Here is a 24223-nt window from a genome sequence, read left to right as displayed (position 1 = left end):
AATTCCCATGTAAACTGGTAACACTATGATGTCTAAATGATGTAATACATATTAAAACATCACTTGGATTTGCAAGTCTAGATCACTTTTGACCAATCAAAGTAGATTTGACCTCATTAGCCACCTGGACGGTTCTTGATGCCCCCGGGGAACTCATCAAGTTCCTTAGCTAATATCACGCCTATTTCTCAGCGAATTCTCTACCGATTTTTACAAACTTGATTTCAAATGAAAGATACAGTAATATCCTTGACTGCTGCTGAATTTTATTTGGTTCTGACTCTTGGTTCCGAAGTTACAGGTTGGTTAGTAAGGTCGCAAAGGAATTTCCCATATAAACTGTTATAATCGTAATACCTCATAGGCTAAAAATCTATTGAAATGGTCACCGAATTTCTTCGACTCGCAGGTCTAGATCACTGATAGCCAGTCAAATATTCTTTAAATATGTTGTCCACTATCGACAATTCCGGAAGTTTCGGATTCCGGGCGTATCCCACAATTAAAGTCACATCGATTCTTGGGTGATGACTGAACCGATTTTCTCAAACCAAGTCTCAAATGGAAGATATAATATGCAGTTGGATGTAGCATCGTCCCCTCCCCCTTAGCCTTACACCTTCCCCTTTCATCACCCTCTCCCCCTGGACCACCCTCACGCCTGCATTCCCTTCATCCACCCCACCCCCTCCACTTCCAAACCCATTCCCCAACATTTCAAAATCTGATCACATGAATATAACATTGAACTCAGGCTGATAAAGTCAATTAAATATTATACTTTTTTGCCTTTCTCATATAGAAAGGATATGCAATCACTCTGAAAATCGTCAACCTAATCCCGGCCCGGAGGGCCGCGTGTCATATCCCGTTCGACTCAGTTCGTCGAGATTAGCAAATGTCTGTATGTGTGTGTATGTGCGTGTGTATGTATTTTCTAATCTCACTCACTTTTCTCAGAGATGGCTGAACCAAATTGCACAAATTAGTTTCGAATGAACGGTATAACGCTCCCATAGGCTGCTATTGAATTTTTAGTTGATCCGACTTCCGGTTTCGGAGTTACGGGTTTAAGAGTGCGACCACACAAAATTTTTTGCCTTTCTCATATAGAAAGGATATGCAATCACTCTGAAAATCGTCAACCTAATCCCAATTTTTTTTTTCGGCTGGCATAAGGTTTCTGGGTTTTAACAGAGGCGTAGCTAGGAGTGCACGGAGAGGGGTTACCCTCCTTTGAATCCCCCTAACACCACCCCTCATTGTACCCCTCTCAGACCACCACCCCATCCATCGCTCATACCCCCTCCCCGTCTCAACCAAAGTTTCTTTTTACCACCGCTATATCACAAGGCATTCCAAGTTAAACCGGGGAGTGGTTCGGTCGAGGGTTTTTCACCCTCCTAACAAATTAGTTATCAGGAAGACAACATTGAATTAATGCTGATTAGGCTAATTAGGAATAATTTTTTTTGTTTCGAGTGTTTCACCGTCTACACGTAGCTCATCAGGTTCGTGGACTGGTGAGCCATTGTGGGTAGGTGCAAAGTTTACTCAGAATGTACTAGATATTTCAACAGTTGAAACGAACATAACCAGCCATGGAACCATAGTTTAAGGAAATGAGAAAGGCACTATTACACCACAAGGTGGATTAAAACAGGTTTTGCTTAAAGTGATTCGGCGTCAACTTTCATGTTTTTTATAATTCGTTTATTTGACACGGCTCATAGCGGTAGCTTAACGGAGCCGTGGATCTTTTATATGTTTACAAATGTAAAAATAAAAATATAAACAAATATTATTATGATATTGGATCTCGTGCGCGCAACTTTTTATTGCGAGCGGAGACCTTCTTTCGCAGGGTTTGCTGGCAATCTGTATCTGGGGGGTCATTTAATTCTTTTTTGTTTTTCGCGTCCAGGTCGTAGCCGGCTTGGTGTCCGCAATCAGATGTTTTTCCCTGTTTCTTGCACTTATTGTTGACCAGCGTAAATCCGTCACTGTTATTGTTATCCTTGCCAATGTTGCTTACAGTTGATTTTGCGGTACTGGATGCTTCTTTTGTGGTTGCCATTATGGTCTGTGCAACTGCTGCCACAAATTTGGCCACCGTTTGTGGTTCAGGCATTGGTATTGAAAACTCTGTTTTGGGTTGGTTTGCCGTAGATGAGTTGGCAATCGGTTGAGATGCGTCTTCCTCTGCATCTTCCGCGCAAGGTTGTCCATGATGTGCTGTCTGATTACAATACTTGCACGTAGGAGTTTGCCCCTCATGGGTGCATAGCGTAGTTTGCATAATTGTAGTTTCGTGAGTTTTGAGTTTTATTGTCAAGTAGGAGGGTATAGGCCTTTCAACCCGCATCCTCACTACAAAAACGCCGTTGGAAGAAGTTTCTCCAAGTATCAGGTGTAACGGATTCTACTTCTCCGTATTGCGACATGCATTTTGCAATTGGCTCAGGAGGGGTACGAGGTGATAGGTCATATAACCTTACATCTATATAATCATTCTAAATATATACGGGAATCTTAACTCCAACATTGTCACTTTCAACCACGTGTTTTAAATTGTTCTTCAAAACGAAACGCTCGGCTTGTGCTAACGTGTTGAATGATATTAACACTGCACTGCGAAGATGATGATACTGAAGGTACAACACTTCCGTAAGTCTAAGTTGCATTTTTACCTTCAGAAGGTATTCTACTTCACTAAAACTCGGTCGTTTTAAACAAAATTTAAAGTCAACGACCGCAGCGTTGGGTCGAAGTAGAGCTTTTTCGTCAATTTGACTCATGATGACAAGAATAATCCGATGTTTCCTTTGTTCTCGAGACAATGCACACTAGATCGAGAGGCCTGTTGTTCACTTGGCTCGATTGTACGTCTGACTGCGGCAAAAGTAGAAAGTAGACTGAACGTTAATGGTAGTAGTGCTACGAATAACAAGAATGTAATAGACATTTTCACAATTATATTGAACAATCCCAGCTGAAACTGAAAGCAACGGCAACTAACCCCGGTCTACCCTATTTTCAACGAAAGAGCATAACATAGCATACCGTTGGAAAGATCATGGTAAATTGGATGAAAAATGGCATAATGGACGATTGGTATAATATACGTTAAGCATAATTAACGATTAGCATAACGTTAGGTATAATGAACGATAGGCAAAATCCACAAAAATATAAAAATAATTGCAAGGTTTTCTTTATTGCAGCACTGATAATATAAATTCGTAAATATTATGAAATTGAACCTGAAATACACAAATTCATTCGTCGTTTTCTGCAACGAAGTATTTTAGTGCATTGTAAATAGTAGGTTTCGTTCATTTCATGAACAAGAATGGCCGCTTGGTGAACGAAATCTTTCGTAAATTTTACATATTTGGCATAAACTGCACGAATGTTATTGTTGATATCGACATTATTTTTCGTGAATGAAACGAAATGTTTTATTTATTTTAATAAACCTTTGTGTATATTATGACCGATTTCGTTGGTTTCACGAATTCATTTCGTTCATCAAAGAGAAGTTTTCGTATTTATTAGCATATTTTTTTCATTAGATCTTTTGGGATCGATGTTTGACAACACCGATTTTTTTTATTTTAAAGAAAATCGATCTGGCCAAATCGATTTTATTGTGGTATGAAGAAATGGTCGTTTGATAAACGAAAGTTTTCGTAAATGCTACTTATTTAGTGTACATTGAACGAATGTTATCGTTGATAGCGACATTATTTTTCGTGAATGAAGCGAATTCTTTCGTTTATGTATATTACGAACGATTTCGTTGGTCGCACGAATTCCTTTCCCTCATCTTAGAAAAGTTTTCGTATTCATTGGATTTTTTTTTCAATCGATCTTTTAGGATCGATTTGTGACAATAATGATTTTTTAAACTAAAAGGGTCGATCTGGCAAAATCGATTTTATTTCAACCTGCTCGCCTCTATACAGGACTAGAATGTTTGTAGTGTGAAGTAATGGCCGCTTAATGAACGAAAGTTTTCGTAAATTTTACTTATTTAGTGTACACTGCACAAATGTTGTCGTTGATAACGACATTATTTTTCGTGAATGAAACGAAATTTTTTGTTTATTTTATTAAACGTTTGTGTATATTACGAACGATTTCGTTTGTCTCACGAATTAATTTCGTTCGTCTTAGAAAAGTTTTCGTATTCATTAGCATATTTTTTTTTCATTCGATCTTTTGGGATCGATATTTGACAACACCGATTTTTTTATTTAAAAAACCGATTTGGCAAAATCGATTTGGTATGAAGAAATGGCCGCTTGATGAACGAAGGTTTTCGTAATATTTACTTCTGTAGTGTACATTGCACGATTGTTGTCGTTGATAACGACATCATATTGGTAAATGAAACGAAATGATTCGTTTATTTTAATAAATGTTTGCGTATAATACGGACGATTTTGTTGGTTGTACGAATTCATTTCGTTTATCTTAGAAAAGTTTTCGCATTTATTACTATATTTTTTCAATCGTTCTTTTGGGATCACAACAATGATCCATGACAACAACGATTTTTTTAACTGGCGAAATCGATTTTATTTCAACCTGCTCACCTCTATTGAGGACTAGAAAGATTGTGGTGTGAAGTAATGGCCACTTGATGTACGAAAGTTTTCGTGAGTTTTACAAATTTAGTGTACATTGCACGAATGTTATTGTTGAAAACAGCAATATTTTTCCGGAATGAAATGAAATGTTTCGTTTATTTTAATAAACGGTTGTGTATATAACGAACGATTTTGTTGGTCGCACGAATTCATTTCGTTCATCTTAGAAAAGTTTTCGTGTTTAATAGCATATTATTTTTACATTGCTCCAGCAGAGAAAAACTCAAACTTCTTCATACAAAACCAACGAGCAGTTCGCGATGGCTCAACTGGATCCGTTCTGCTCCGGATTATGGATCAACTGGAAGCGGAAGAGGTTCAGCAAATCTTCCTGAATCCGGAGGACACGGATACGGTTACTAAATAATCAGACCGCGATCGTCGTGATGATCAACAATTATTGACCCATATTCTACCTCTTTTTTGACTTTGACGGTTTGACGAACGATGCTCGTAAATATTACGAAGACTTTCGTATATAGCAGTGAACAATTCGTTTGCCTAATTAAGCCGTAATAAGCCAACGAAAGTCGTTTCGTGGTTTTCACGAAAAACTCGTAATAAAAAATAAAAGTGTTTCAATTGAACTACGAATGATTCATCATATGTCCGAAAAATTCGTATATTTTATGAAAATTGTCTGTACGAATCTAATTCGCAGCGATTTACGAATATATTCTATCAGTGTATATTTCTGATTACTTGTTTGAAAAAATGAAAAAAATCGCTTACAAATAAGTCGAACTTTTCTCTGATAGCTAAACCCCATCATTCACGAACTATCAGATAAAGTAAGTGAAAACTACGGATAAATTCAAATTTATCGGTTCATTGGTTATTGAGATTTCGTGCGAACTGAAAGTGCTATAAAAAAGAGATTGAGACAATGGTGCTAGCTGGTTCATTATCATTATCTTCCCACATTTTGTTCACAAACACTTAAAACATGGAACTTTTTAGTAGTGATGTGTATAAGACCTTCACTGAATCACGAAAAAACGCTGCATTTTATCTGGCTCAAAGCTATATGTATATAACATTGATTTGCAAACTAGTTAAAAAAGTAGGTTTCAATTGACAAATGTTCACCAATTGAATTTTCCGTCTGAATTTCTTTTAAAAATCGTGTAAAAAAATTCGCGAGATGCCTGAGTTTTTCCCTAAATGAGAAAGCATAGATTCCCATTATTCGGGAATCTCGGAATTTGAATGTAATGGTAGGTTCCGTGTGTAGTCGATTCTTCGAGTGGCGAATATTAATCCTCTACGTGCGAAAGCTAAACCGTAGACAAAGCTTTACCAGGAATTCTTTTTGAAAGATCAAGAAATCCCCTCTGTGCTCTTTTAGCAGATCCAACTCGATACCTATTGTTCCGTATAAGTATATCGATCTGCTGAATACTTCCCCCCGGAGCATGATACCAGATTCCAATCACGGCAGAACAGCCAATGAATATTTTCTCACGGTGACAACGTTATCCTGATATATAGCCCCAGAGGGCAAATGAGAGCAGTTCACCGGAATCTTCTAACTAAAGGAATTAGTCAGTGAAGTGAAATACTGAATTTGTCTGTCTTTTCTCTGACAGGTATCTGAGCATGTTTTTAATCAATTCTCGCAATGCATACCGATGTACAATATATACATCCTAGAGACCGTACATATACACCGTGGATAATTTTGGGGAAAAAGCTAAATGGCCACCTTTATCCATGAGAGTGGTGGGGATAAAATAGATACAAAGAAGCTAACATTATATAATTATTTAAAAACAATACGCTTAAATGTCAAGCGTTCGTGTATGTTAAACACTTATAGCGCTTGTTACAAAACAGTATATACGCGAAGGTGTTATCGTTGGCAACATACATCACAATACGATTGGAAGTCATAATTTGATGTGAAAATTTAGAAGTACGCATGGTCGATTACATTGTACATTGTACATTGTACATCAGCCCAGCTAGGATCGATTTTAAACCTTTGGATATAGAGTTCAAATTTATTATGGTTTACCTTCAAATTCATACTAATGGTGTTTTGAATGCTGCTAAATGATTCATACGATGCTTTGAAGTGGCGTTACAGTTCTAGAAGAAGTATGTCAAAAATGATGGGTTTTCTATGTCTTGAGATTCGTACTATTACAGATAGGTAAGATATTGGTGTAGTTATACAAATCTCAAGTATTATTCCAGTAATACTCCATGCGTGGGTTAAAGGATTCCAATCATTAATTATAATTATCATAGTTGATATATGGTGTAACTTACCCCAAATGAGAAATTATGTAAATCGAACTCGACATCGAGCAATTATATGATTTACGAGATAATCAATTGAAATCGCATTAAGATGTATTTACAACTATGCTATGCTGTTACCAGATAGAGATTGTTTTGGCCATATTCACCATGTACTAACGATGTTCCCTCTCGGTAGGGTGTCAAGAAACGAGAATCCAGCGGACCGAACGAGATTGTCGCCTGCACGAGCTGCGCGGGCGGTACCAGTCCATGTACACACTCGGCAAATAACGGCTGTGCCACTGAGGTAAGTAATATAAATTGGACGATTGGCAATACATAATTTATGATTATACACGCTGAAAGGCAGTCAGCAAATGGAAATTTTCTCTCATATATTCGTTTTCCGCTTTAGTCCGGTATTGACAATTTACAATAGCTATCTTGACCAATTTTTTCGATGATCGGATTAAGTCGAATTTCGCAATAAGTGTGTGTTGAATGGGTGTCCAGCCATTAGGCCGAACAACGTTGGGCCGAATGGACAGTCGGTCATATGAACATTAAAGCGAATGGGCAATAGGCCGAATGGATGTTTGACCGAATATACATTAACCCAAATGCACATTAGACCGAATGATTAACGAGTAGCCTAAGCTAATCCTGCGGATCATCCAAGATTTTTCGGTTTGAAACTAGCCGAGCCACAAGCCAGCTTATGTTGGCTTCACTCATTTTTCAAAGAAACGTCAAAACATCCACCCTCTTGCTATAAATACATCTTAGTTTTATTTCTAAAGGGAATAACAATGTAATTACTGTAATTTACATGAGAGAGACATTCAGACATTGGTAACAGCACTATATGGGAAAGAGAGGGGCGGTAGAATGTTGGGTGGTCCTCGTCGAACTCGTGGAGAATATTCCAAATGGGGTCAGATTTTCGGGTCGTTTCGGTCCAATTTTGATTTATACCAGCGCAAAGGTGTTTATATGGTATATCACCAGCGCTCGCGATTGGTAAGAAACGCAAACTAAGTGACTAGTTTGCACATCAAATTCACAAGTTTAGCACGTTTGTTTATTGGTACAGTTGAAGACAAAGATTTGAATATCATACACAAAGCTATGAAAATCCCACATGTTTCATAAATTCGAAATAAAACTTAGTATTACGGCAAAATGATTCGTCTAATCGAGCTACGCAAATTTATTTCTTTAGAACTTTAGAACTTTAGAACTTTAGAACTTTAGAACTTTAGAACTTTAGAACTTTAGAACTTTAGAACTTTAGAACTTTAGAACTTTAGAACTTTAGAACTTTAGAACTTTAGAACTTTAGAACTTTAGAACTTTAGAACTTTAGAACTTTAGAACTTTAGAACTTTAGAACTTTAGAACTTTAGAACTTTAGAACTTTAGAACTTTAGAACTTTAGAACTTTAGAACTTTAGAACTTTAGAACTTTAGAACTTTAGAACTTTAGAACTTTAGAACTTTAGAACTTTAGAACTTTAGAACTTTAGAACTTTAGAACTTTAGAACTTTAGAACTTTAGAACTTTTGAACTTTTGAACTTTTGAACTTTTGAACTTTAGAACTTTAGAACTTTAGAACTTTAGAACTTTAGAACTTTAGAACTTTAGAACTTTAGAACTTTAGAACTTTAGAACTTTAGAACTTTAGAACTTTAGAACTTTAGAACTTTAGAACTTTAGAACTTTAGAACTTTAGAACTTTAGAACTTTAGAACTTTAGAACTTTAGAACTTTAGAACTTTAGAACTTTAGAACTTTAGAACTTTAGAACTTTAGAACTTTAGAACTTTAGAACTTTAGAACTTTAGAACTTTAGAACTTTAGAACTTTAGAACTTTAGAACTTTAGAACTTTAGAACTTTAGAACTTTAGAACTTTAGAACTTTAGAACTTTAGAACTTTAGAACTTTAGAACTTTAGAACTTTAGAACTTTAGAACTTTAGAACTTTAGAACTTTAGAACTTTAGAACTTTAGAACTTTAGAACTTTAGAACTTTAGAACTTTAGAACTTTAGAACTTTAGAACTTTAGAACTTTAGAACTTTAGAACTTTAGAACTTTAGAACTTTAGAACTTTAGAACTTTAGAACTTTAGAACTTTAGAACTTTAGAACTTTAGAACTTTAGAACTTTAGAACTTTAGAACTTTAGAACTTTAGAACTTTAGAACTTTAGAACTTTAGAACTTTAGAACTTTAGAACTTTAGAACTTTAGAACTTTAGAACTTTAGAACTTTAGAACTTTAGAACTTTAGAACTTTAGAACTTTAGAACTTTAGAACTTTAGAACTTTAGAACTTTAGAACTTTAGAACTTTAGAACTTTAGAACTTTAGAACTTTAGAACTTTAGAACTTTAGAACTTTAGAACTTTAGAACTTTAGAACTTTAGAACTTTAGAACTTTAGAACTTTAGAACTTTAGAACTTTAGAACTTTAGAACTTTAGAACTTTAGAACTTTAGAACTTTAGAACTTTAGAACTTTAGAACTTTAGAACTTTAGAACATTAGAACTTTAGAACTCGTTCGTTCTGTAGTTCTGTCATCCTTCCGTTCTGTCGTTCTGTAGTTCTGTTGTTCTGTCGTTCTATCGCTCTGTCGTTCTATCGTGCTGTCGTTCCCAAGCAACACTTGCAACATGTAATGGCCGCGGTTTGTTGCATAACCATAAACTTTTGCTGGTGCGCTTTTTTAGTTGCTGAATCAGTTGAATAATGGATTATGTACGCCTCTTTTCAACGAATTTAGTTGTAGAAACTGTTAGTCAACAAGCGGTGTTGCTTGGGTTCTGTCGTTCTGTCTTTCTGTAATTCTGTCGTTCTGTCTTTCTGTCGTTCTGACGTTCTATCGTTCTGTCGTTTTGTCGTTCTGTCGTTCTGTCGTTCTGTAGTTCTGTCGTCCTGTCGTCCTGTCGTTCTATCGTTCTGTCGTTCTGTCTTTCTGTCGTTCTGACGTTCTATCGTTCCGTCGTTTTGTCGTTCTGTCGTTCTGTCGTTCTGTCGTTCTGTCATTCTGTCGTTCTGTCGTTGTGTTGTGCTGTCGTTCTATCGCTCTGTCGTTCTATCGTTCTGTCGTTCTGTTGTTCTGTCGTTCTGTCGTTTTGTCGTTCTGTCTTTCTGTCTTTCTGTCGTTCTGTCGTTCTGTAGTTATGTTGTTCTGTCGTTCTATCGCTCTGTTGTTCTGTCGTTCTGTCGTTTTGTCGTTTTGTCGTTTTGTCTTCCTGTCGTTCTGTTGTTCTGTCGTTCTGACGTTCTATCGTTCTATCGTTCTGTCGTTCTGTCGTTCTGTCGTTCTGTCGTTCTGTCGTTCTGTCGTTCTGTCGTTCTGTCGTTCTGTCGTTCTGTCGTTCTGTCGTTCTATCGTTCTGTCGTTTTGTCGTTTTGTCTTCCTGTTGTTCTGTCGTTTTGACGTTCTCTCGTTCTGTCGTTCTGTCGTCCTGTCGTCCTGACGTTCTATCGTTCTGTTGTCCTGTTGTTCTATCGTTCTGTCGTTCTCTGGGTTTGTCGTTCTGCTATTCTGTCGCACTGTGTGTAAAATAATACTTTGTTCTCTTTGTCATTGCATTGGATATTTTATGTTGGTGCGTGCGCAAAAAATAAAATGTGCAAATAATTGTGATTCGTGCTGACGACTCATCACAACAGAATATCTATTAGAAATATTCACAACTTTCATATTCCTCAATTTTATATGCGAGTCATTGAAAATAACCTCCGCTATTCCCTTATTTCAGACATGTTTTGTTCAGATGCGAAAAAAAGAACCACCCCATCCGATACGGGTGGCGAAGACGATCGACGTTATCGCCCGGATCACCTTCCCGTCGGCGTACGCAGTGTTTCTCATATTCTTCTTCATACACTACAAAGGATTCTCCTAGAATACGATCAACAAGCATCTGCTTCACAAGATTTATACCAATAATCTGCTGTAGCGAAGGAGTGATACCGATACAGATGCTTCGAATATACACGTCACACCGAAGATGCGATCTATCTATCGATCACATTTCAACGCTAGCAAATAGTAGAAGCCATAACCAACACAATACATAACCAACAGGAAGACACCGCATCACTACCAGGACAGCGAAGTTTTGATACAAACCATACCTAGCAAGAACAGATTTTGGTTTTTATCCGAAACTAGTAAAACACACCAACAAATGTAAAAAGGTTTTTAGGCTTGCAGTGCAAATAATTAATAGGCAACCATCGATCAACAGGTACAACCTTTGATTTCTTACCAATAGTAGATGATTATGGTAAAACGTAAAACAACAAAAACAAATACTGCCTTTTGATAAAACAAGAATAACATCAGAAATAAATCAAAAAAAATAAAACTGAACATTATGAATGCTGTAATGACAAACAAATACATAGAAACAAAATGGTGAAATAACTGTATATACAAGATTTTTCCATAACTAGTCAAATTCAGTATACAGACACGAAAAAAAATCAGTAGTCAACCACGTTCAAGCGACAGAAATCAGTTAGTTATAATTTGTTATCCAAACAGATCTTCTTGCCATTGCCATTGCCAATACAAATAGAAGTGTATTTTACCTGGTAGAGTATGTTTGAGAATTATCTCAATTAAGCCAGTGCTAGCAAATCGCTCGTGCATAAATCCCACAATGGTTTTCGAATTACAATGAAGGAATACTCAAATGAGGAATGAACAAACCAAACACGCCAAGCCAATGACAAGAAATTTTGCAATCAAATAGAAATTTAGTAAGAATTGACAGAAATCATAGCAATATTATTTAAGTAAAAGTCTAAATAATTATATGAATATTTATACGACGGAAAACGATTCAATGATACAGCTTAGGCAAGAGAAGAATAATCTAGTCAGATAAGCACACACAAACAAATTAAACTTTTTTTAAGTAAAACAAACTGTTTGAACCACATTGTATTTTATACCCGTTTTCTACGAAGTCTAAGTGTAAAATTGAAGATGATTTCGATCCAACGGATGAAGATAATGTAGACACACGGTATTAAGTGTGAGAGCACAGAAGATTTCTAACTATTCGCTAGAACCAAAAAAAAACAAACCAAATATTCTAATCGATTGAATCGGAAGGCTTATTTTCAGTAGTGCCGACAAGAATGGAATAAACCAAAGAAAAAGCGTAGAGAAGCTGACCGGAACGTATGCTGCTACTACTACACTGGAAACGTACCCACTTAGTCTAACAATCAGCGCAGCTTTTGTACAGCTAGAATACATGAAAACAACACAAATTTCACAGCAAATCTCAGGATGATTTCTCTTCTTTAGAAGATTGGTGATCTTAACTTGTCAAATTGGTAGCCGGTGATGACGCCAGTTGAGAATATACATAATTGCTTCGGAAACAAATTGATTACAGCGGCATTAAATCTAAGTTTTATCCGAAGTTTATACTGAAATCTCATCGAAATTATGCTAATCAACGATTTTGGGGTATTTCTTATTTATCAGTTCATAAATAACAAAAAATTGAGATTGAAATAATGTTTTTATTATTTTTATAAGAAATTGAAATGCAATTTCAACAGTTTCGGAAAGACCCTTACATCGACGGAAAGACGGCATCAAGATTTCGCTACTTTCTTTCCTCGAATAATTGTTTGAACCAATAGGTAGTGAAAAAAGTTTTTGAAGTAATAGCTTTGTTGCACTTGGGCTGCACGGCCAGTACACAGTGGGAAAAATAGGTATCATAAAAGCTACTTTCCTCAATAGCGTGATAGACGCTAAGTACGATTATCGAGAACCCCTGGCTGCTACTCCGTTATCGATCTGGACTAACTGAAGTTGCACATGGAATCAGTAGATAATTATGCTTGGGATTAACGAAACATCTTTCAATGTGTAACTCCTGGTCATCCTAAAGTGTTTATTGATCAATACCGGCGCCGGCCAGGCCCGAACATAGATCGTGGAAGGAAAGGGAAGGAATGTTAGTCCGATACTTGCTTTTGCTAGAGGGCGTATATACTACTGCGCACTCAACAAGTATCATGGGAGGAGGATATTTGTTAGTAAGTATAGCTTTATGGTGGCCATAACGATAGAAAAGAACTATGCTCGAATATTCTTCAACTCCTTCTTCGAATTTCGATCAACTGCTAATTGGATTTGGGCATAACATTGCTGGAATAAATGCTGTGTTCGAGGTTGGCCCGGAAATCTCGATTGACCGCAGATGGAGAACGTTCGGACGATTCATCTTCTTCGACACCACAGCGATATTCAAGCGGTCCATTTCTTCCAACGACCGTTTGGCGTAGTGGGCCGATACCAGATCCTGTTAGAACACCACATTCTCTTCCGCTTGGTCGTGCCTTATAAAGTCGGCCAGTTCTGCCGGGCCATTGGTAGTGCAAATCACCGCACACAATATCCCAGAGAACAAAAAAAACAGTGGCTTCGACATCCCTTTCTCATTGAAGGTTAGTCACAGAAAAATTAACTTCAGGCACGGTCTGTTTGGCGAAACACCTTTATGCAAAAAATCAGCATCAGGATATGCAAGAATGGACTATCCGCTTTCATTTGCAGCCAATTTCAAAATAATCCGTCGGAGGGTCTGGAACAACTTTTCTTTGAAGTTTTTATCGTGAAAGCACAAGCTTTATATTATAACTAGTTCACATATCTGCCCCTGGATGGTGCTTTAAACATTCTAACAACAAGTGAAAATCTGATAGATAACTTAATTGTCTACTAACTAGAAATCGATCTGAAATCATCCGGATTTTTTTTAGGATTTTGACGAAGTTATATCTAAGTTAGTTTACAGGTCTAGTGGATTGTAAATCAACACACTTATTTTATTTGCCAAATAGTTGTGATTAGTTGAACAGTGCATTCAGAGAAATTTGAGTGCTTCAAAAGTCTCACCTTTTAGCTGAAAAGTATAATTCCAAATTCCACCTGATATAGGGGCACCATTGATGTCTTTGAAATAAGGAGATAGGTAAACATGGACCAAACTTGTACTATTTTAATAATATTTTCCAAGATGCTTTCTGCTTTTAGTTCAAGGTGGCAAACTTTCCCAATAAATTCTAGGGAGCTTCCTTTTATCGAAGGGTACTGCTTAGCTGCGGGAGTTTACTTACATTCATGTAAGATCTGATAGTCGCTTCACGATTTGATTGTTTTTGCTTTGGTAAGATTTAGTTCTTGGAAGGAACACAAGTCGCATTATTTAGGTTATTGTCGTTTAAGCCAACTATTATAACAACAGTACACGAAATCTATTTTCTTTTATTTTTGGAAACAGTCCAAAAAAATCCTCACTAAATAGACTTTTCTTACTGAACGAAGATGGTCCAGTGGGAAGTTTTCTTTATCATTTGCTGTTGTCCAGGATGGACGAGTAACGATTTCGGAATCATTTCTCAAAGTGAATTATAACAGGTGATTGTGACGTCTTTATCCTAGATCATGAGAAATGCATCCCTTTTGAAAACAAAATATGATTTGAGTACAAGAAAAAGCTTGCAGCTATACTTTCGGATGCATGAAAATCTTCAAATATACCCCAAAAAATCTAGAACCCAAAACTCAAAGATTTTTATTCACTGTCACTTATATTACGCCAATTTTGAAAAGATAATCAGGATTCTTAACCAAGCGTTGCAATGAAATCTATCAAATGTTGCAATGCTGATGAAAGTTTCATCGAGTTTGTTCAAATAGACGATTGAAGTTCACCACAGTAACTGATAGAGATTCTGAAATTATAATTTTCGGCATAAAGATGACACTTCTCAAACCCTCAAATTCCTCTGAATGCACTGTTTAACTAAACACAGCTATTGGCAGTGGTCAACTCTGTCAAATGCTGATTGAGAACCAGCGTCCATACTTCGTAAGCAGAATGAAACAAACTGAGCGAGATTCGTGGAAGTTGATCGTTTTGGGATGAATCCTTGTTGATCAGGAGAAACCAGAGAAAACAAAAAACCCATAATACCCCATGGTCATGGTCCAAATTCACACCCACTGCAAGGTGTTTTGATGGTATTTTAAATGGGATCAACCCATGAAAACACCTTGACCACGGTCCGGTAGATCCCATGCACAAACTATAATTTGGTGTTCTTATGGGTTATCGGGACCATGTTATTGCGTTTTGGAGGTTGTGAAACTTGGCACGGACCATATCTGTGGCCTTTTCAAGGGGTTGTATGGTGTCTGAACCCACGACAAATGGCTCGGGCATGTAGCTTTGACAGAATGCAGAGAGCACATCGTTCGTTATGATCGCAAATACTTTGGAGCAGGCATACAACGATATAATTCCCTTGAAATTTTCAACATTTCGCCATTCTCTTTTTGACGTAGGACTACGTCTTTGTTTTCGATATGGGGGTGCACTCTGCAAATTCTACAAAAATGGTATGTAACGAAAAGTGGTCCAATTTTAAACGCATATAATTCAGCCATCTCACGATAAATTTTCAAATTTTTTGCGCAAATCGCCCCGAAATACTTCTAAGAATAGATTCCAATAAATAAACCCAAAGATTTTTGATATCATAGCATTAAAAAATTAAATAATATACAACCTTGTCAAAATATCACGCATTAACACACAGAAGATAGCGCTTCCCAAGCCCTGTACGACAAATTGGTGTACCTACCGCGCTACGCTTCTATGAATGACGTCATCATCGACTATTTCTCGACAAACATATGATTACGGCCAAAAAGTCAACTGTCAAAATCCACTTTGAATGGAAATTCCGAACAAACCGTTACACGCCAATTACAGATGTTTGTAGTAAATGAAAGAGAAAAGTTTTCTCTTTCATAAACTGTTGTGAACTGTGTTCGACTAGTAACGGTTTGTCTGGAATTTGCATTCAAATTGGATTTTGACAGTTGGCTTTTAGGCCGTAATCATATGTTTGTCGAGATTTAAAAAACGGACTTGGCCAGACACGCTCAGTTCCCTATTGAACGGCTGGCGAAGCAGATCACTGCGCTGTGTTTTTTACAGCCAGTGTAGCTGAGTTAGAAGTCCGTTACACTGGCTGTGGAGGGACGCTACCCTGTGTCGTCCAACAGGCGACCGCTCCAACTGCTTCCTAAATGCCGCTGTAATGTTGCCAGTAAATTTTTGGTTTAACTAGCACATGTATTTGCTATTTGCGCTTGAGATTAAGTAATGTAGTGGTAGTAATAAGCTTCCCATTTTGGATTAAACGCAAGGACAGTTGTTAAAACAGGATTTGATTAATTAGTTTAGCTCATCTAAGCATTTTTATCAATTCTGTAATTTAAGAGGAATTTTACGGAACTTGGTGAATTTGGCCCCACTTGCAACTGGTATAATCAACCTGCACAAAGTGTTGCATAACGCAGGGCTGTTTTTTGGAACAAAATGTGTTATCATTCAACCCGATATTATGACAGATGGGCTAAGCGCGGCCGTTCCTTTCAATCGGGAAAGGCCGCGTGGAATTTTGGTGAAATGCGCTAATAGTGTCGTGGTGGTACTAGTTGTCTCTTTCGCTCTACCCATCATCATCATCAGCGTTGACTCATTTTGCATTGTGCGCTTGGCTTCAATGTTTGGGGCGAATGCGTTGGTAGGGAGGGGAACTGGCGGTAAAATGAACACGTTAAGCAAAGTCATTATTTTCTAACTAATAAGTGAATGAGATATTACAATCACCTTATATGGTTCTTGTTAGACATGTTTTGTACATATCTGGTAAAAATAATTCGTCATAAACACATTTTTTCAAACATGATTCTTGATTTCTAAACATGTCCAAAAATAAGACATGTTTATAGCGAGTGGGTAAAATGAACATGTGGCGGTGGTAAAATAAACAGCTTCTGATGACCCGCAAAATGTCCTGTATGCATGCAATGCGCAGCGTTGGAAAGCATTTTCCGATCAATGCAATTATCCCTACAAATCATGAGCTTTGCATACATACAGGGCATTTGGCAGGCAAAAAAAATTGTCACGGAAGAATTGAATTTTCATGACGTAATATTAACCATTTTTCAATCCTGTGGCATCGAAACACATCTACAAACTTGGGGTTATCCATGGGTGTTTGAACTTTTAGGATCTGTTTGAGAGCAACTAGAAAGCTTGTTCTATACATGAGATGTGATTATATTGTCTAAAATTTGATTTTTCTTCACCGGTCCGGGTGTTTTTTCCCACAAACTAAGTACTAAGAAAATAAATATTTTACATTAAGTAGCATAGTCCTACGTCTACAGTTCGTGCAACCCCATAGGGCTGCCCCTTGTAGTTTTTTAACACAGAACACATAATTAACTCTTTTCAGCTGGAAAATAATACCACTGCATAAAGGACCTGTTGAATAGAGATTTCTACAGTAAAATTAATGCATCCACGCATTTCACATGAAAGTAAGCCGTCAAGATCAGGAGTGACCAAATATTTTAGCTTGCTGATTGCAGCCACAACCCGCCGATGTATAACCGTGAATCTTCCCAAAGGACAGATATTTAATGGAATTTCTCTAAAAACGTGCGCAACTTGATCAACAAATGAAATAGTTTCATTGAATGCGCTTTTAAAATGAGTGGCGAATAGGTCACACTTCTCCGGAGCCAGATTAGCAGTCTGTTCCCTCAAAAACATATCAGTAGGTAATCCGTTCTCCTTCTGCTTGAAGTTTAAGAGTTTCCAAAGCTGTCGGGGATTATTGCGCAAGTTTGCTTGTGGTTGAATGGTGTAGCGTTTGTACAACAAAAGGTTATCGATAATTATTATTCGCAGGCGCAAAAAGATATTTGGCGAAACGACAGCGTGTACGGCAATACAAACGAAGTGCCTTAGATCTGAGTCGTTAAGGATGTCGTAGATATGCATTATTCCACGGCGGCCAGCCAAGCGGGAATTAATGACGATAGTGAAATATTCAACGGCACAGTCAATATTTTCAGCATGCTCAAGTGCCATTGTCAATCTACTTGGTGAAATTCAAAACCAAGATCATTTGTGATATCCTCAAAAATAACAGGTTTCGGCAGACAAATAATAACAGATGATTCGCATCAATCAAAGAAATAAATTCAGCAGGTTCGTGGATCTGACAGTCGGCTAGTACTGTCTCAATCAATAAGACAGTCCAGTCCAGGATAAAACCGTACGACTGGTCACGAAACTGCGATCGTTTCTATAAACAGCATATGTATCGTCAGAAAGCTTACCTTACCGTTCAGGCTAGAGCCTTGTTGTATCTTGATGTATGCAGAAGCCGTCTCAACTCCACTCGGTCCATTGCTGCTTGTCGCCAGCCTCGCAGTCTTCGAAAGGACCGCAGGTTGTCCTCTATCTGGTCGATCCACCGTGCTCCCTGTGCGCCCCGTGTTCTTGTTCTTGTAGGGTCGCCCTCAAAAACCATCTTCACTGGGTCGTCGTCCGACATTCTTACGACGTATCCAGCCCACCGCAAACATCCTATTTTTGCGGTATGCGGGATGGATGGCTCTTCCAGCAGCTGATGCAACTCATGGTTCATTCGCCTGCGCCATGTTCCGTTTTCCATCTGCACGCCAGCATAGATGGTACGCAACACCTTTCGTTCGAATGCTCCAAGGGCGCGTTTTTCCTCCACGAGCATAGTCCAGGTCTCGTGACCGTAGAGAAGCACCGGTCTAATCGGCGTCTTGTAGATAATCAACTTCGAGCGGCGTCGAATTTTATTCGACCGGAGCGTCCTACGGAGTCCAAAGTAGGCACGATTTCCCGCCAAGATCCGCCCCTGAGTTTATCTGCTAATATCATTGTTGGCGGTTACCAGTGAGCCCAAATACACAAATTCGTCGACCATTTCGATTTCGTCACCGTCAACTCGAACTCGGGATGGGAGGTCCACATTGTCGTCTCTAGAACCTCTTCCTCTCATGTATTTTGTCTTCGAAATGTTGATGGCAAGTCCAATCCTACTGTCTTCAGCCTTCAGTCTGATGTACGTTTCCGACATCGCCTCAAAGTTCCGTGCCATTATGTCAATGTCGTCAGCGAAGCCAAAAAGCTGGACGGACTTCCTGCAGATCGTGCCACTCGTGTCTATAACCGCTCTCCTTTTTACACCTTCTAACGCAACGTTGAACAGCAGATACGATAAACCATCACCTTGTCGTAACCCTCTTCGAGATTCAAAGGGACTCGAGAGTGCCCCTGATACTCGAACAACGCACATCACCCGATCCATCGTCGCTTTGACTAATCGTGTTAGCTTATCTCGATCGATTGGGTCATATGCCGATTTGAAATCGATGAACAAATGATGTGTGGGCACGTTGCATTCGCAGCACGTCTACAGAACCTGCCGAATCGCGAATATTTGGTCCGTAGGAGCGCGCGAACCCACGAATCCCGCTTAGTAGTGCCCCACGAACTCCCTTGCAAATGGTGACAATCGACGGCAATGAATTTGGGAGAAGACCTTATAGGCAGCGATAAGTGGTATGTTCTCGCGGTAGTTGCAGCAATCCAACTTGTCATTCTTTTTTGTAGATAGGGCAAACGACACCCTCCATCAACTCCTCCGGTAGAGTCTCCTCCTCCCAAAAAGCCAAAAAGCTGCCGAGAATGAATCCTATCATCTAATCATGCCTTGGTGAGAACAATTATTTCGTAATGGAAAGAAGAGATTGCTTGGAAAACTTCATCTATTTTTATGCGTAGGCCTCGAACGTTCTGGCAATAAATCGTCATTTGACCATTCAAATCTTGAGTTCAAGAGTCAATTCCTCAAATTCCTCCACTTCATTTTAAAGATGATCGTCTGTTAACCCGTACGCCTAGATGTTATCATTATTTGAGAGACAAGCCGTACCATTAGAAGCTACAGCAGGACATATGCTGCTGCTTATGCTTCCTGACTGGATAGATTCGAAGCGATCAAAATTTCTCATTTTGACATTAAAGATTCACAGCTTCCGTAGAGTCGTGTTCATCAGCTGATTGTAAGTGAAATTTACATAACCATTTTTCGAGGCTTTAAATCCCCTTAATGTGGTTTTTGCTTCAGGTGAAACTGAGTCAGGTTCCACACTAACCCCAATTGATGTCAAATTGTCAAATTGTATGACCTGAGGCCCAACCAAAGCACTACATATTCGTCGGTGAGACTGCTTACCACACTTTCAAATTTATTCTATGGCGTCATGCATTATAATAGGGAACATGACAATTCTCCACGATATATTTAAGAAACTGTTGGCTTGATTTTTTTCTTTTCATTGTCATATTTCCACGCAACTTCACTATTTTAAGAAACTCAAATACATTTGAAGCGAGAAATTAAATAATGTATCTACAGCCATTTCAGTAAAGCTAAAATATCCATTATCTTGGAGTTTCACCCCACATGAAGCTGTAAAAATATCTCTCAGTAATAAATTCGTAAAAACATTCTTGGACCACCGCGACGCTAGCTTCGGCCCGAAGTATTGAATGAAAATCGTTCAAGCAAAGTCCACATAGTTTTAAGCATTTTCTTAGTCATTTTTGCATCTTCTCACGACGCCGAATTTCGTACAACAACGATGAAATACGACCTTACAAAAAATTTAACTTAACGTTTCTGGTAGCAAAATTTAGCTCAGCAATTTTATGCAAAATCAACCAAACTCCACTATGACAAGATTAAGACATCAAATCTTATACCACATACTTTTACAATTTAAACAATCTAAATCCACCAAAGAGTCTCTGTTAGCAAATAAATCGATACTATTTTATGGAACTCTTACCAAATAAATAATGTTAGCTTAAAATGTCCCAACCCAAGCAGAAACAATTAGTTTCAAGAGATTCCGCATCGGACCAATTTTCAACGAGAGACGAACAATGAACAATTGCTGTGAAGTAAAAAGTTTCCTTAATCAATTTATAAAAAAAAATCAATTTTTTTCATACTTCAATCGCTTAAAAGTAAATGTACCTAGAAATTTTTCCTAAACTTTTCAAATCCCAACTTCACAGAGTCGCTTCATTTTTTCTTTGAGTTTAAACTCTCAAGCTCATAAGACTGTATTTTTTAGGTTCAATGTAAAGAAGTTGGGTGCAATAAACGTGCAATAATGTGACTGGAATGCAATTGTAACTACATTACACTTGTCTTTCGAAATTAGTTTCTTTGCTTTTTACAACCAATGAAATTTTCCGAGATAAGATAAAATACCGTGCAATTACAAAAAAAAAACAATTTCTCGAAAATAAACTATGCTGAGAAAGACAGAAAAATAATTCACCAAATAAACTGCCTATGCAAATTCATTAGGTTCACTCAGATAAGGATTCCAAATGTTTACCAGCTCAGTTCAAGAGATTACCATTAGTTTATTCCTAAACCGCCATAGACAAAAGAATAAAACGAAAAAAGTTACCACGACCGCAAGAAAAAGTAGGCTGAGGAATGGTTAAAGGATTTAAAATTGTGATTCATGTGCCCATAGGAATTACTATATTTATACATCAGTGATAGGCATACCGCAAACTACTGCTATTACGACTACAACTACTACTTTTACAACTGCTATCACTACTACTGCAACTGTTATTAACATAAAACAAAAAAAAACAAACCAAAATAACGTGCTACTCAAGTGCTTAGTTTCGTCATATTACATATCAAGTGGGAATGAAGGTTTAGGACGCGCATATATTTGATAGAGTAGTCACAAGGTTATCGTCACTATAGAAATACTAGTTAGGGTGTTATTATCATACTTTGTCAGACTTCATTTCGCAAACAGATTTTGTTAAGTTTGACTTATGTGTTTTTATTATTATTGAAATTTTATAAAAAAAAATCATAGCCTTCCGGCTGTTAATAAGTTTATAAGTTGGCGAACAAGCAAATCGAACAATATTCTAAAATGTTAAATGTTATTCTAAAACAATTTACAATGTTCATGTTTGATATTTTACAATTCTAATACCGATTTGAAAAAGACAAACTAGTTTTAATTTCTTATTCTAAACAATTTAAATCGAATAATTCCAACCGATGTAGAGCTAGCTGAAAGCATATTTATTTGGTTTCTAGCTTAGTGCATAAGTTTAGGATTTGTTTAATTCTTTGAAAAGAAAACTGCTGCTAGTCAACGGTTCAAATTTTGTTTGAGCCTCATAATAAATTCAAACCCGTATTTTTTGTTCTAAAACTCCAAACCATAAAAATCGCATCCTGTCAAATAATTGATTACAATGTGTAAATTGAAACAGAATAATTAATAAATAGTTAAAATGATACAGCTCAGCTAAGATTGTGATTTAGTAAACAAGTGAAATAAAGAAACAAAAACACACTACACCGTAAAATAAGCTTACAAAGTAATGGAAAATAACCGTTTGTAAAGTTTGCTATACCACACACGTACACAAACAACATCCGTTACCGCGACATGAAATCATTAGCAGGCAATTTGAAGGAAAACAATGTTACCAGAACATCACCAAAACATAAACACAAACACACTTGTAAAATAGTCAAACCCCTTTTTTATATCAACAGAATTGAGAGCAAGCAAAAAAAAAATAAACACATACAAACACACTGTATTTAAGCCTCTACTCGTGTATTTGCTATAAACTTTAAGGTACGAAACCAAACCAGCATGTCACTTATCCGGAAATAAGTGACACTAAAAGAAGAATCATGTTCGAACAATATGGGTAATAAGTAAGAGACAGGAGCGAATGAGTCGTTTCACTACGAGCTATACATACTTGTAGGAAAGTCAACAGACACTTCTTTAGGCCACAAAGACGCAAGCACAAGCAAGCTCGCAAGCAAGCATTAGGAGGAAAAGCTATTACATACTTTACAATTAAATTAAAAGTGAGCGAAAGGAAAACCAAGCACACTAACCCACGAATTATTAATAATTATCTACTCTGTTATGCAATGTAAAGGAATAGCGAAGTCATACAACAAACTCGTTACTTTTATTATTCTTTCGAAGTGGACACAGCAAGCCAAAAGCTTGCGAAACTTTAATACATATACCTAAGCAGCCATGGAAGTACATTTCTTCGTCCATTTATCGTTACAGGCGGAAAGAGAATTATAAACTGTTTTGGATAGTTCTGAGAACGGGCAGGAAGTATAAGAAGATGTTGTCGCGAATAAATATTTATTATTTTTTCTAATAAACAATTTTCGAATCAAGAGAAATAGGTGAGTTTTTTCTTTGCTTGTATGTATTTCCAAAACAAGATATTTTATGGAGTTTTGTATCGAATCGCCGTAATCTTAGACGCCCAATCTTTTTGTGAAATAAAACGATCATAAATGTTACAAGTAACTATCAACTGCGATAGCTGCGAACAATGATCATTTCGAAATCAGCAAGTCATGTCCCAAGTGGACTAAGTTTGAAAAAAATCCATTTCATCCCTTCACAATCGGACCAATTGAACAATCCTACGCCGAACTAGAAAGTTATGTCGATTTATATTGGCTTAGATTTCAGTTCAGAAAGTTGTACGTTGTCATTTTGTCGTGACTACGATTTACCTTTCAATATCGGGCCCCTTTCGAAAATTTCGGAAAAAGGGTCAGGTAGAGTTTTTGAATGCAATTAACTTTCATTGTATTGAACAAAATAAATCAGAAAAATGGGCATCAATTTTGTATTAAGTTTTAAAGTATGCATGATTGATATAAATAAAGAAAAACAGTTTTTCAGAGAATCTTTCGAAAGTGAGCTGAAAGAAATTCATTAACTATTCCATTTACAAATTTAAATTGAGTTTAAGGTGTTTTCAGGTAATGACAACCTTCCTGAATTTTATCAGAGCCCCGAGCAAACGAAAAGCCCATAATTTCCCCATGGTCAGGGTCCATTTTTTGTTTTTTTAATAGTGTTTTAAATGGGACCATCACCATGGTCTAGTTGATCTTATATAAAAACCATATTTGGTGCATTTATGGGTTATTGAGACCTATTTTTGGTGTTTTAATGGTTGTGGAATTTCACTAGAACCATATTTATGGTCTTTAAGGGACTGTATGCAGGGCCGTAGCGTACGGTTGGCCAGGTTGGCTCCGCCAAGGAGCGCTGAAATCATGACCGGCCACTGAACACCAAATGGTTGCAAAACCAATGCCGTTTTTGCTCGAGGAGAAACTGAGTCAGATTCTAACCCCAATTGCTGTTTCAACTGACTGATCCCCACATGGGTATCATCAGAGTGATACTCTTCCAAAAGAGCACAATGATTGGTCGTGGTGAGTGGCGTAAATCTTTTTAGT

General features: G+C 37.3%; 1 protein-coding gene across 23 annotated transcripts in view; it reads left to right on the top strand.

Moving 5' to 3' along the window:
• LOC131689899 (glycine receptor subunit alpha-2) overlaps positions 1-23143 on the top strand; it is a 460749-nt gene extending 437606 nt beyond the window's left edge. For 21 of the 23 annotated variants that reach the window (XM_058975262.1, XM_058975261.1, XM_058975263.1 and 18 more), the window contains 2 exons: positions 7099-7209; positions 10675-23143. In XM_058975262.1, the coding sequence (XP_058831245.1) occupies positions 7099-7209; positions 10675-10821 (258 nt within the window). In that variant the 3' untranslated portion in view covers positions 10822-23143. The remainder of the gene's footprint in view (positions 1-7098; positions 7210-10674) is intronic. The other 2 variants (XM_058975280.1, XM_058975264.1) reach the window with 1 other exon arrangement.
• Positions 23144-24223: the final 1080 nt, after the last annotated feature.

The sequence above is a fragment of the Topomyia yanbarensis genome, chromosome 3 (assembly GCF_030247195.1).
Source record: "Topomyia yanbarensis strain Yona2022 chromosome 3, ASM3024719v1, whole genome shotgun sequence".
NCBI lineage: Eukaryota > Metazoa > Arthropoda > Insecta > Diptera > Culicidae > Topomyia > Topomyia yanbarensis.
The sequence above is the reverse complement of the archived record's forward strand: the minus strand, read 5'-3'. Positions and strand labels throughout refer to the sequence as shown.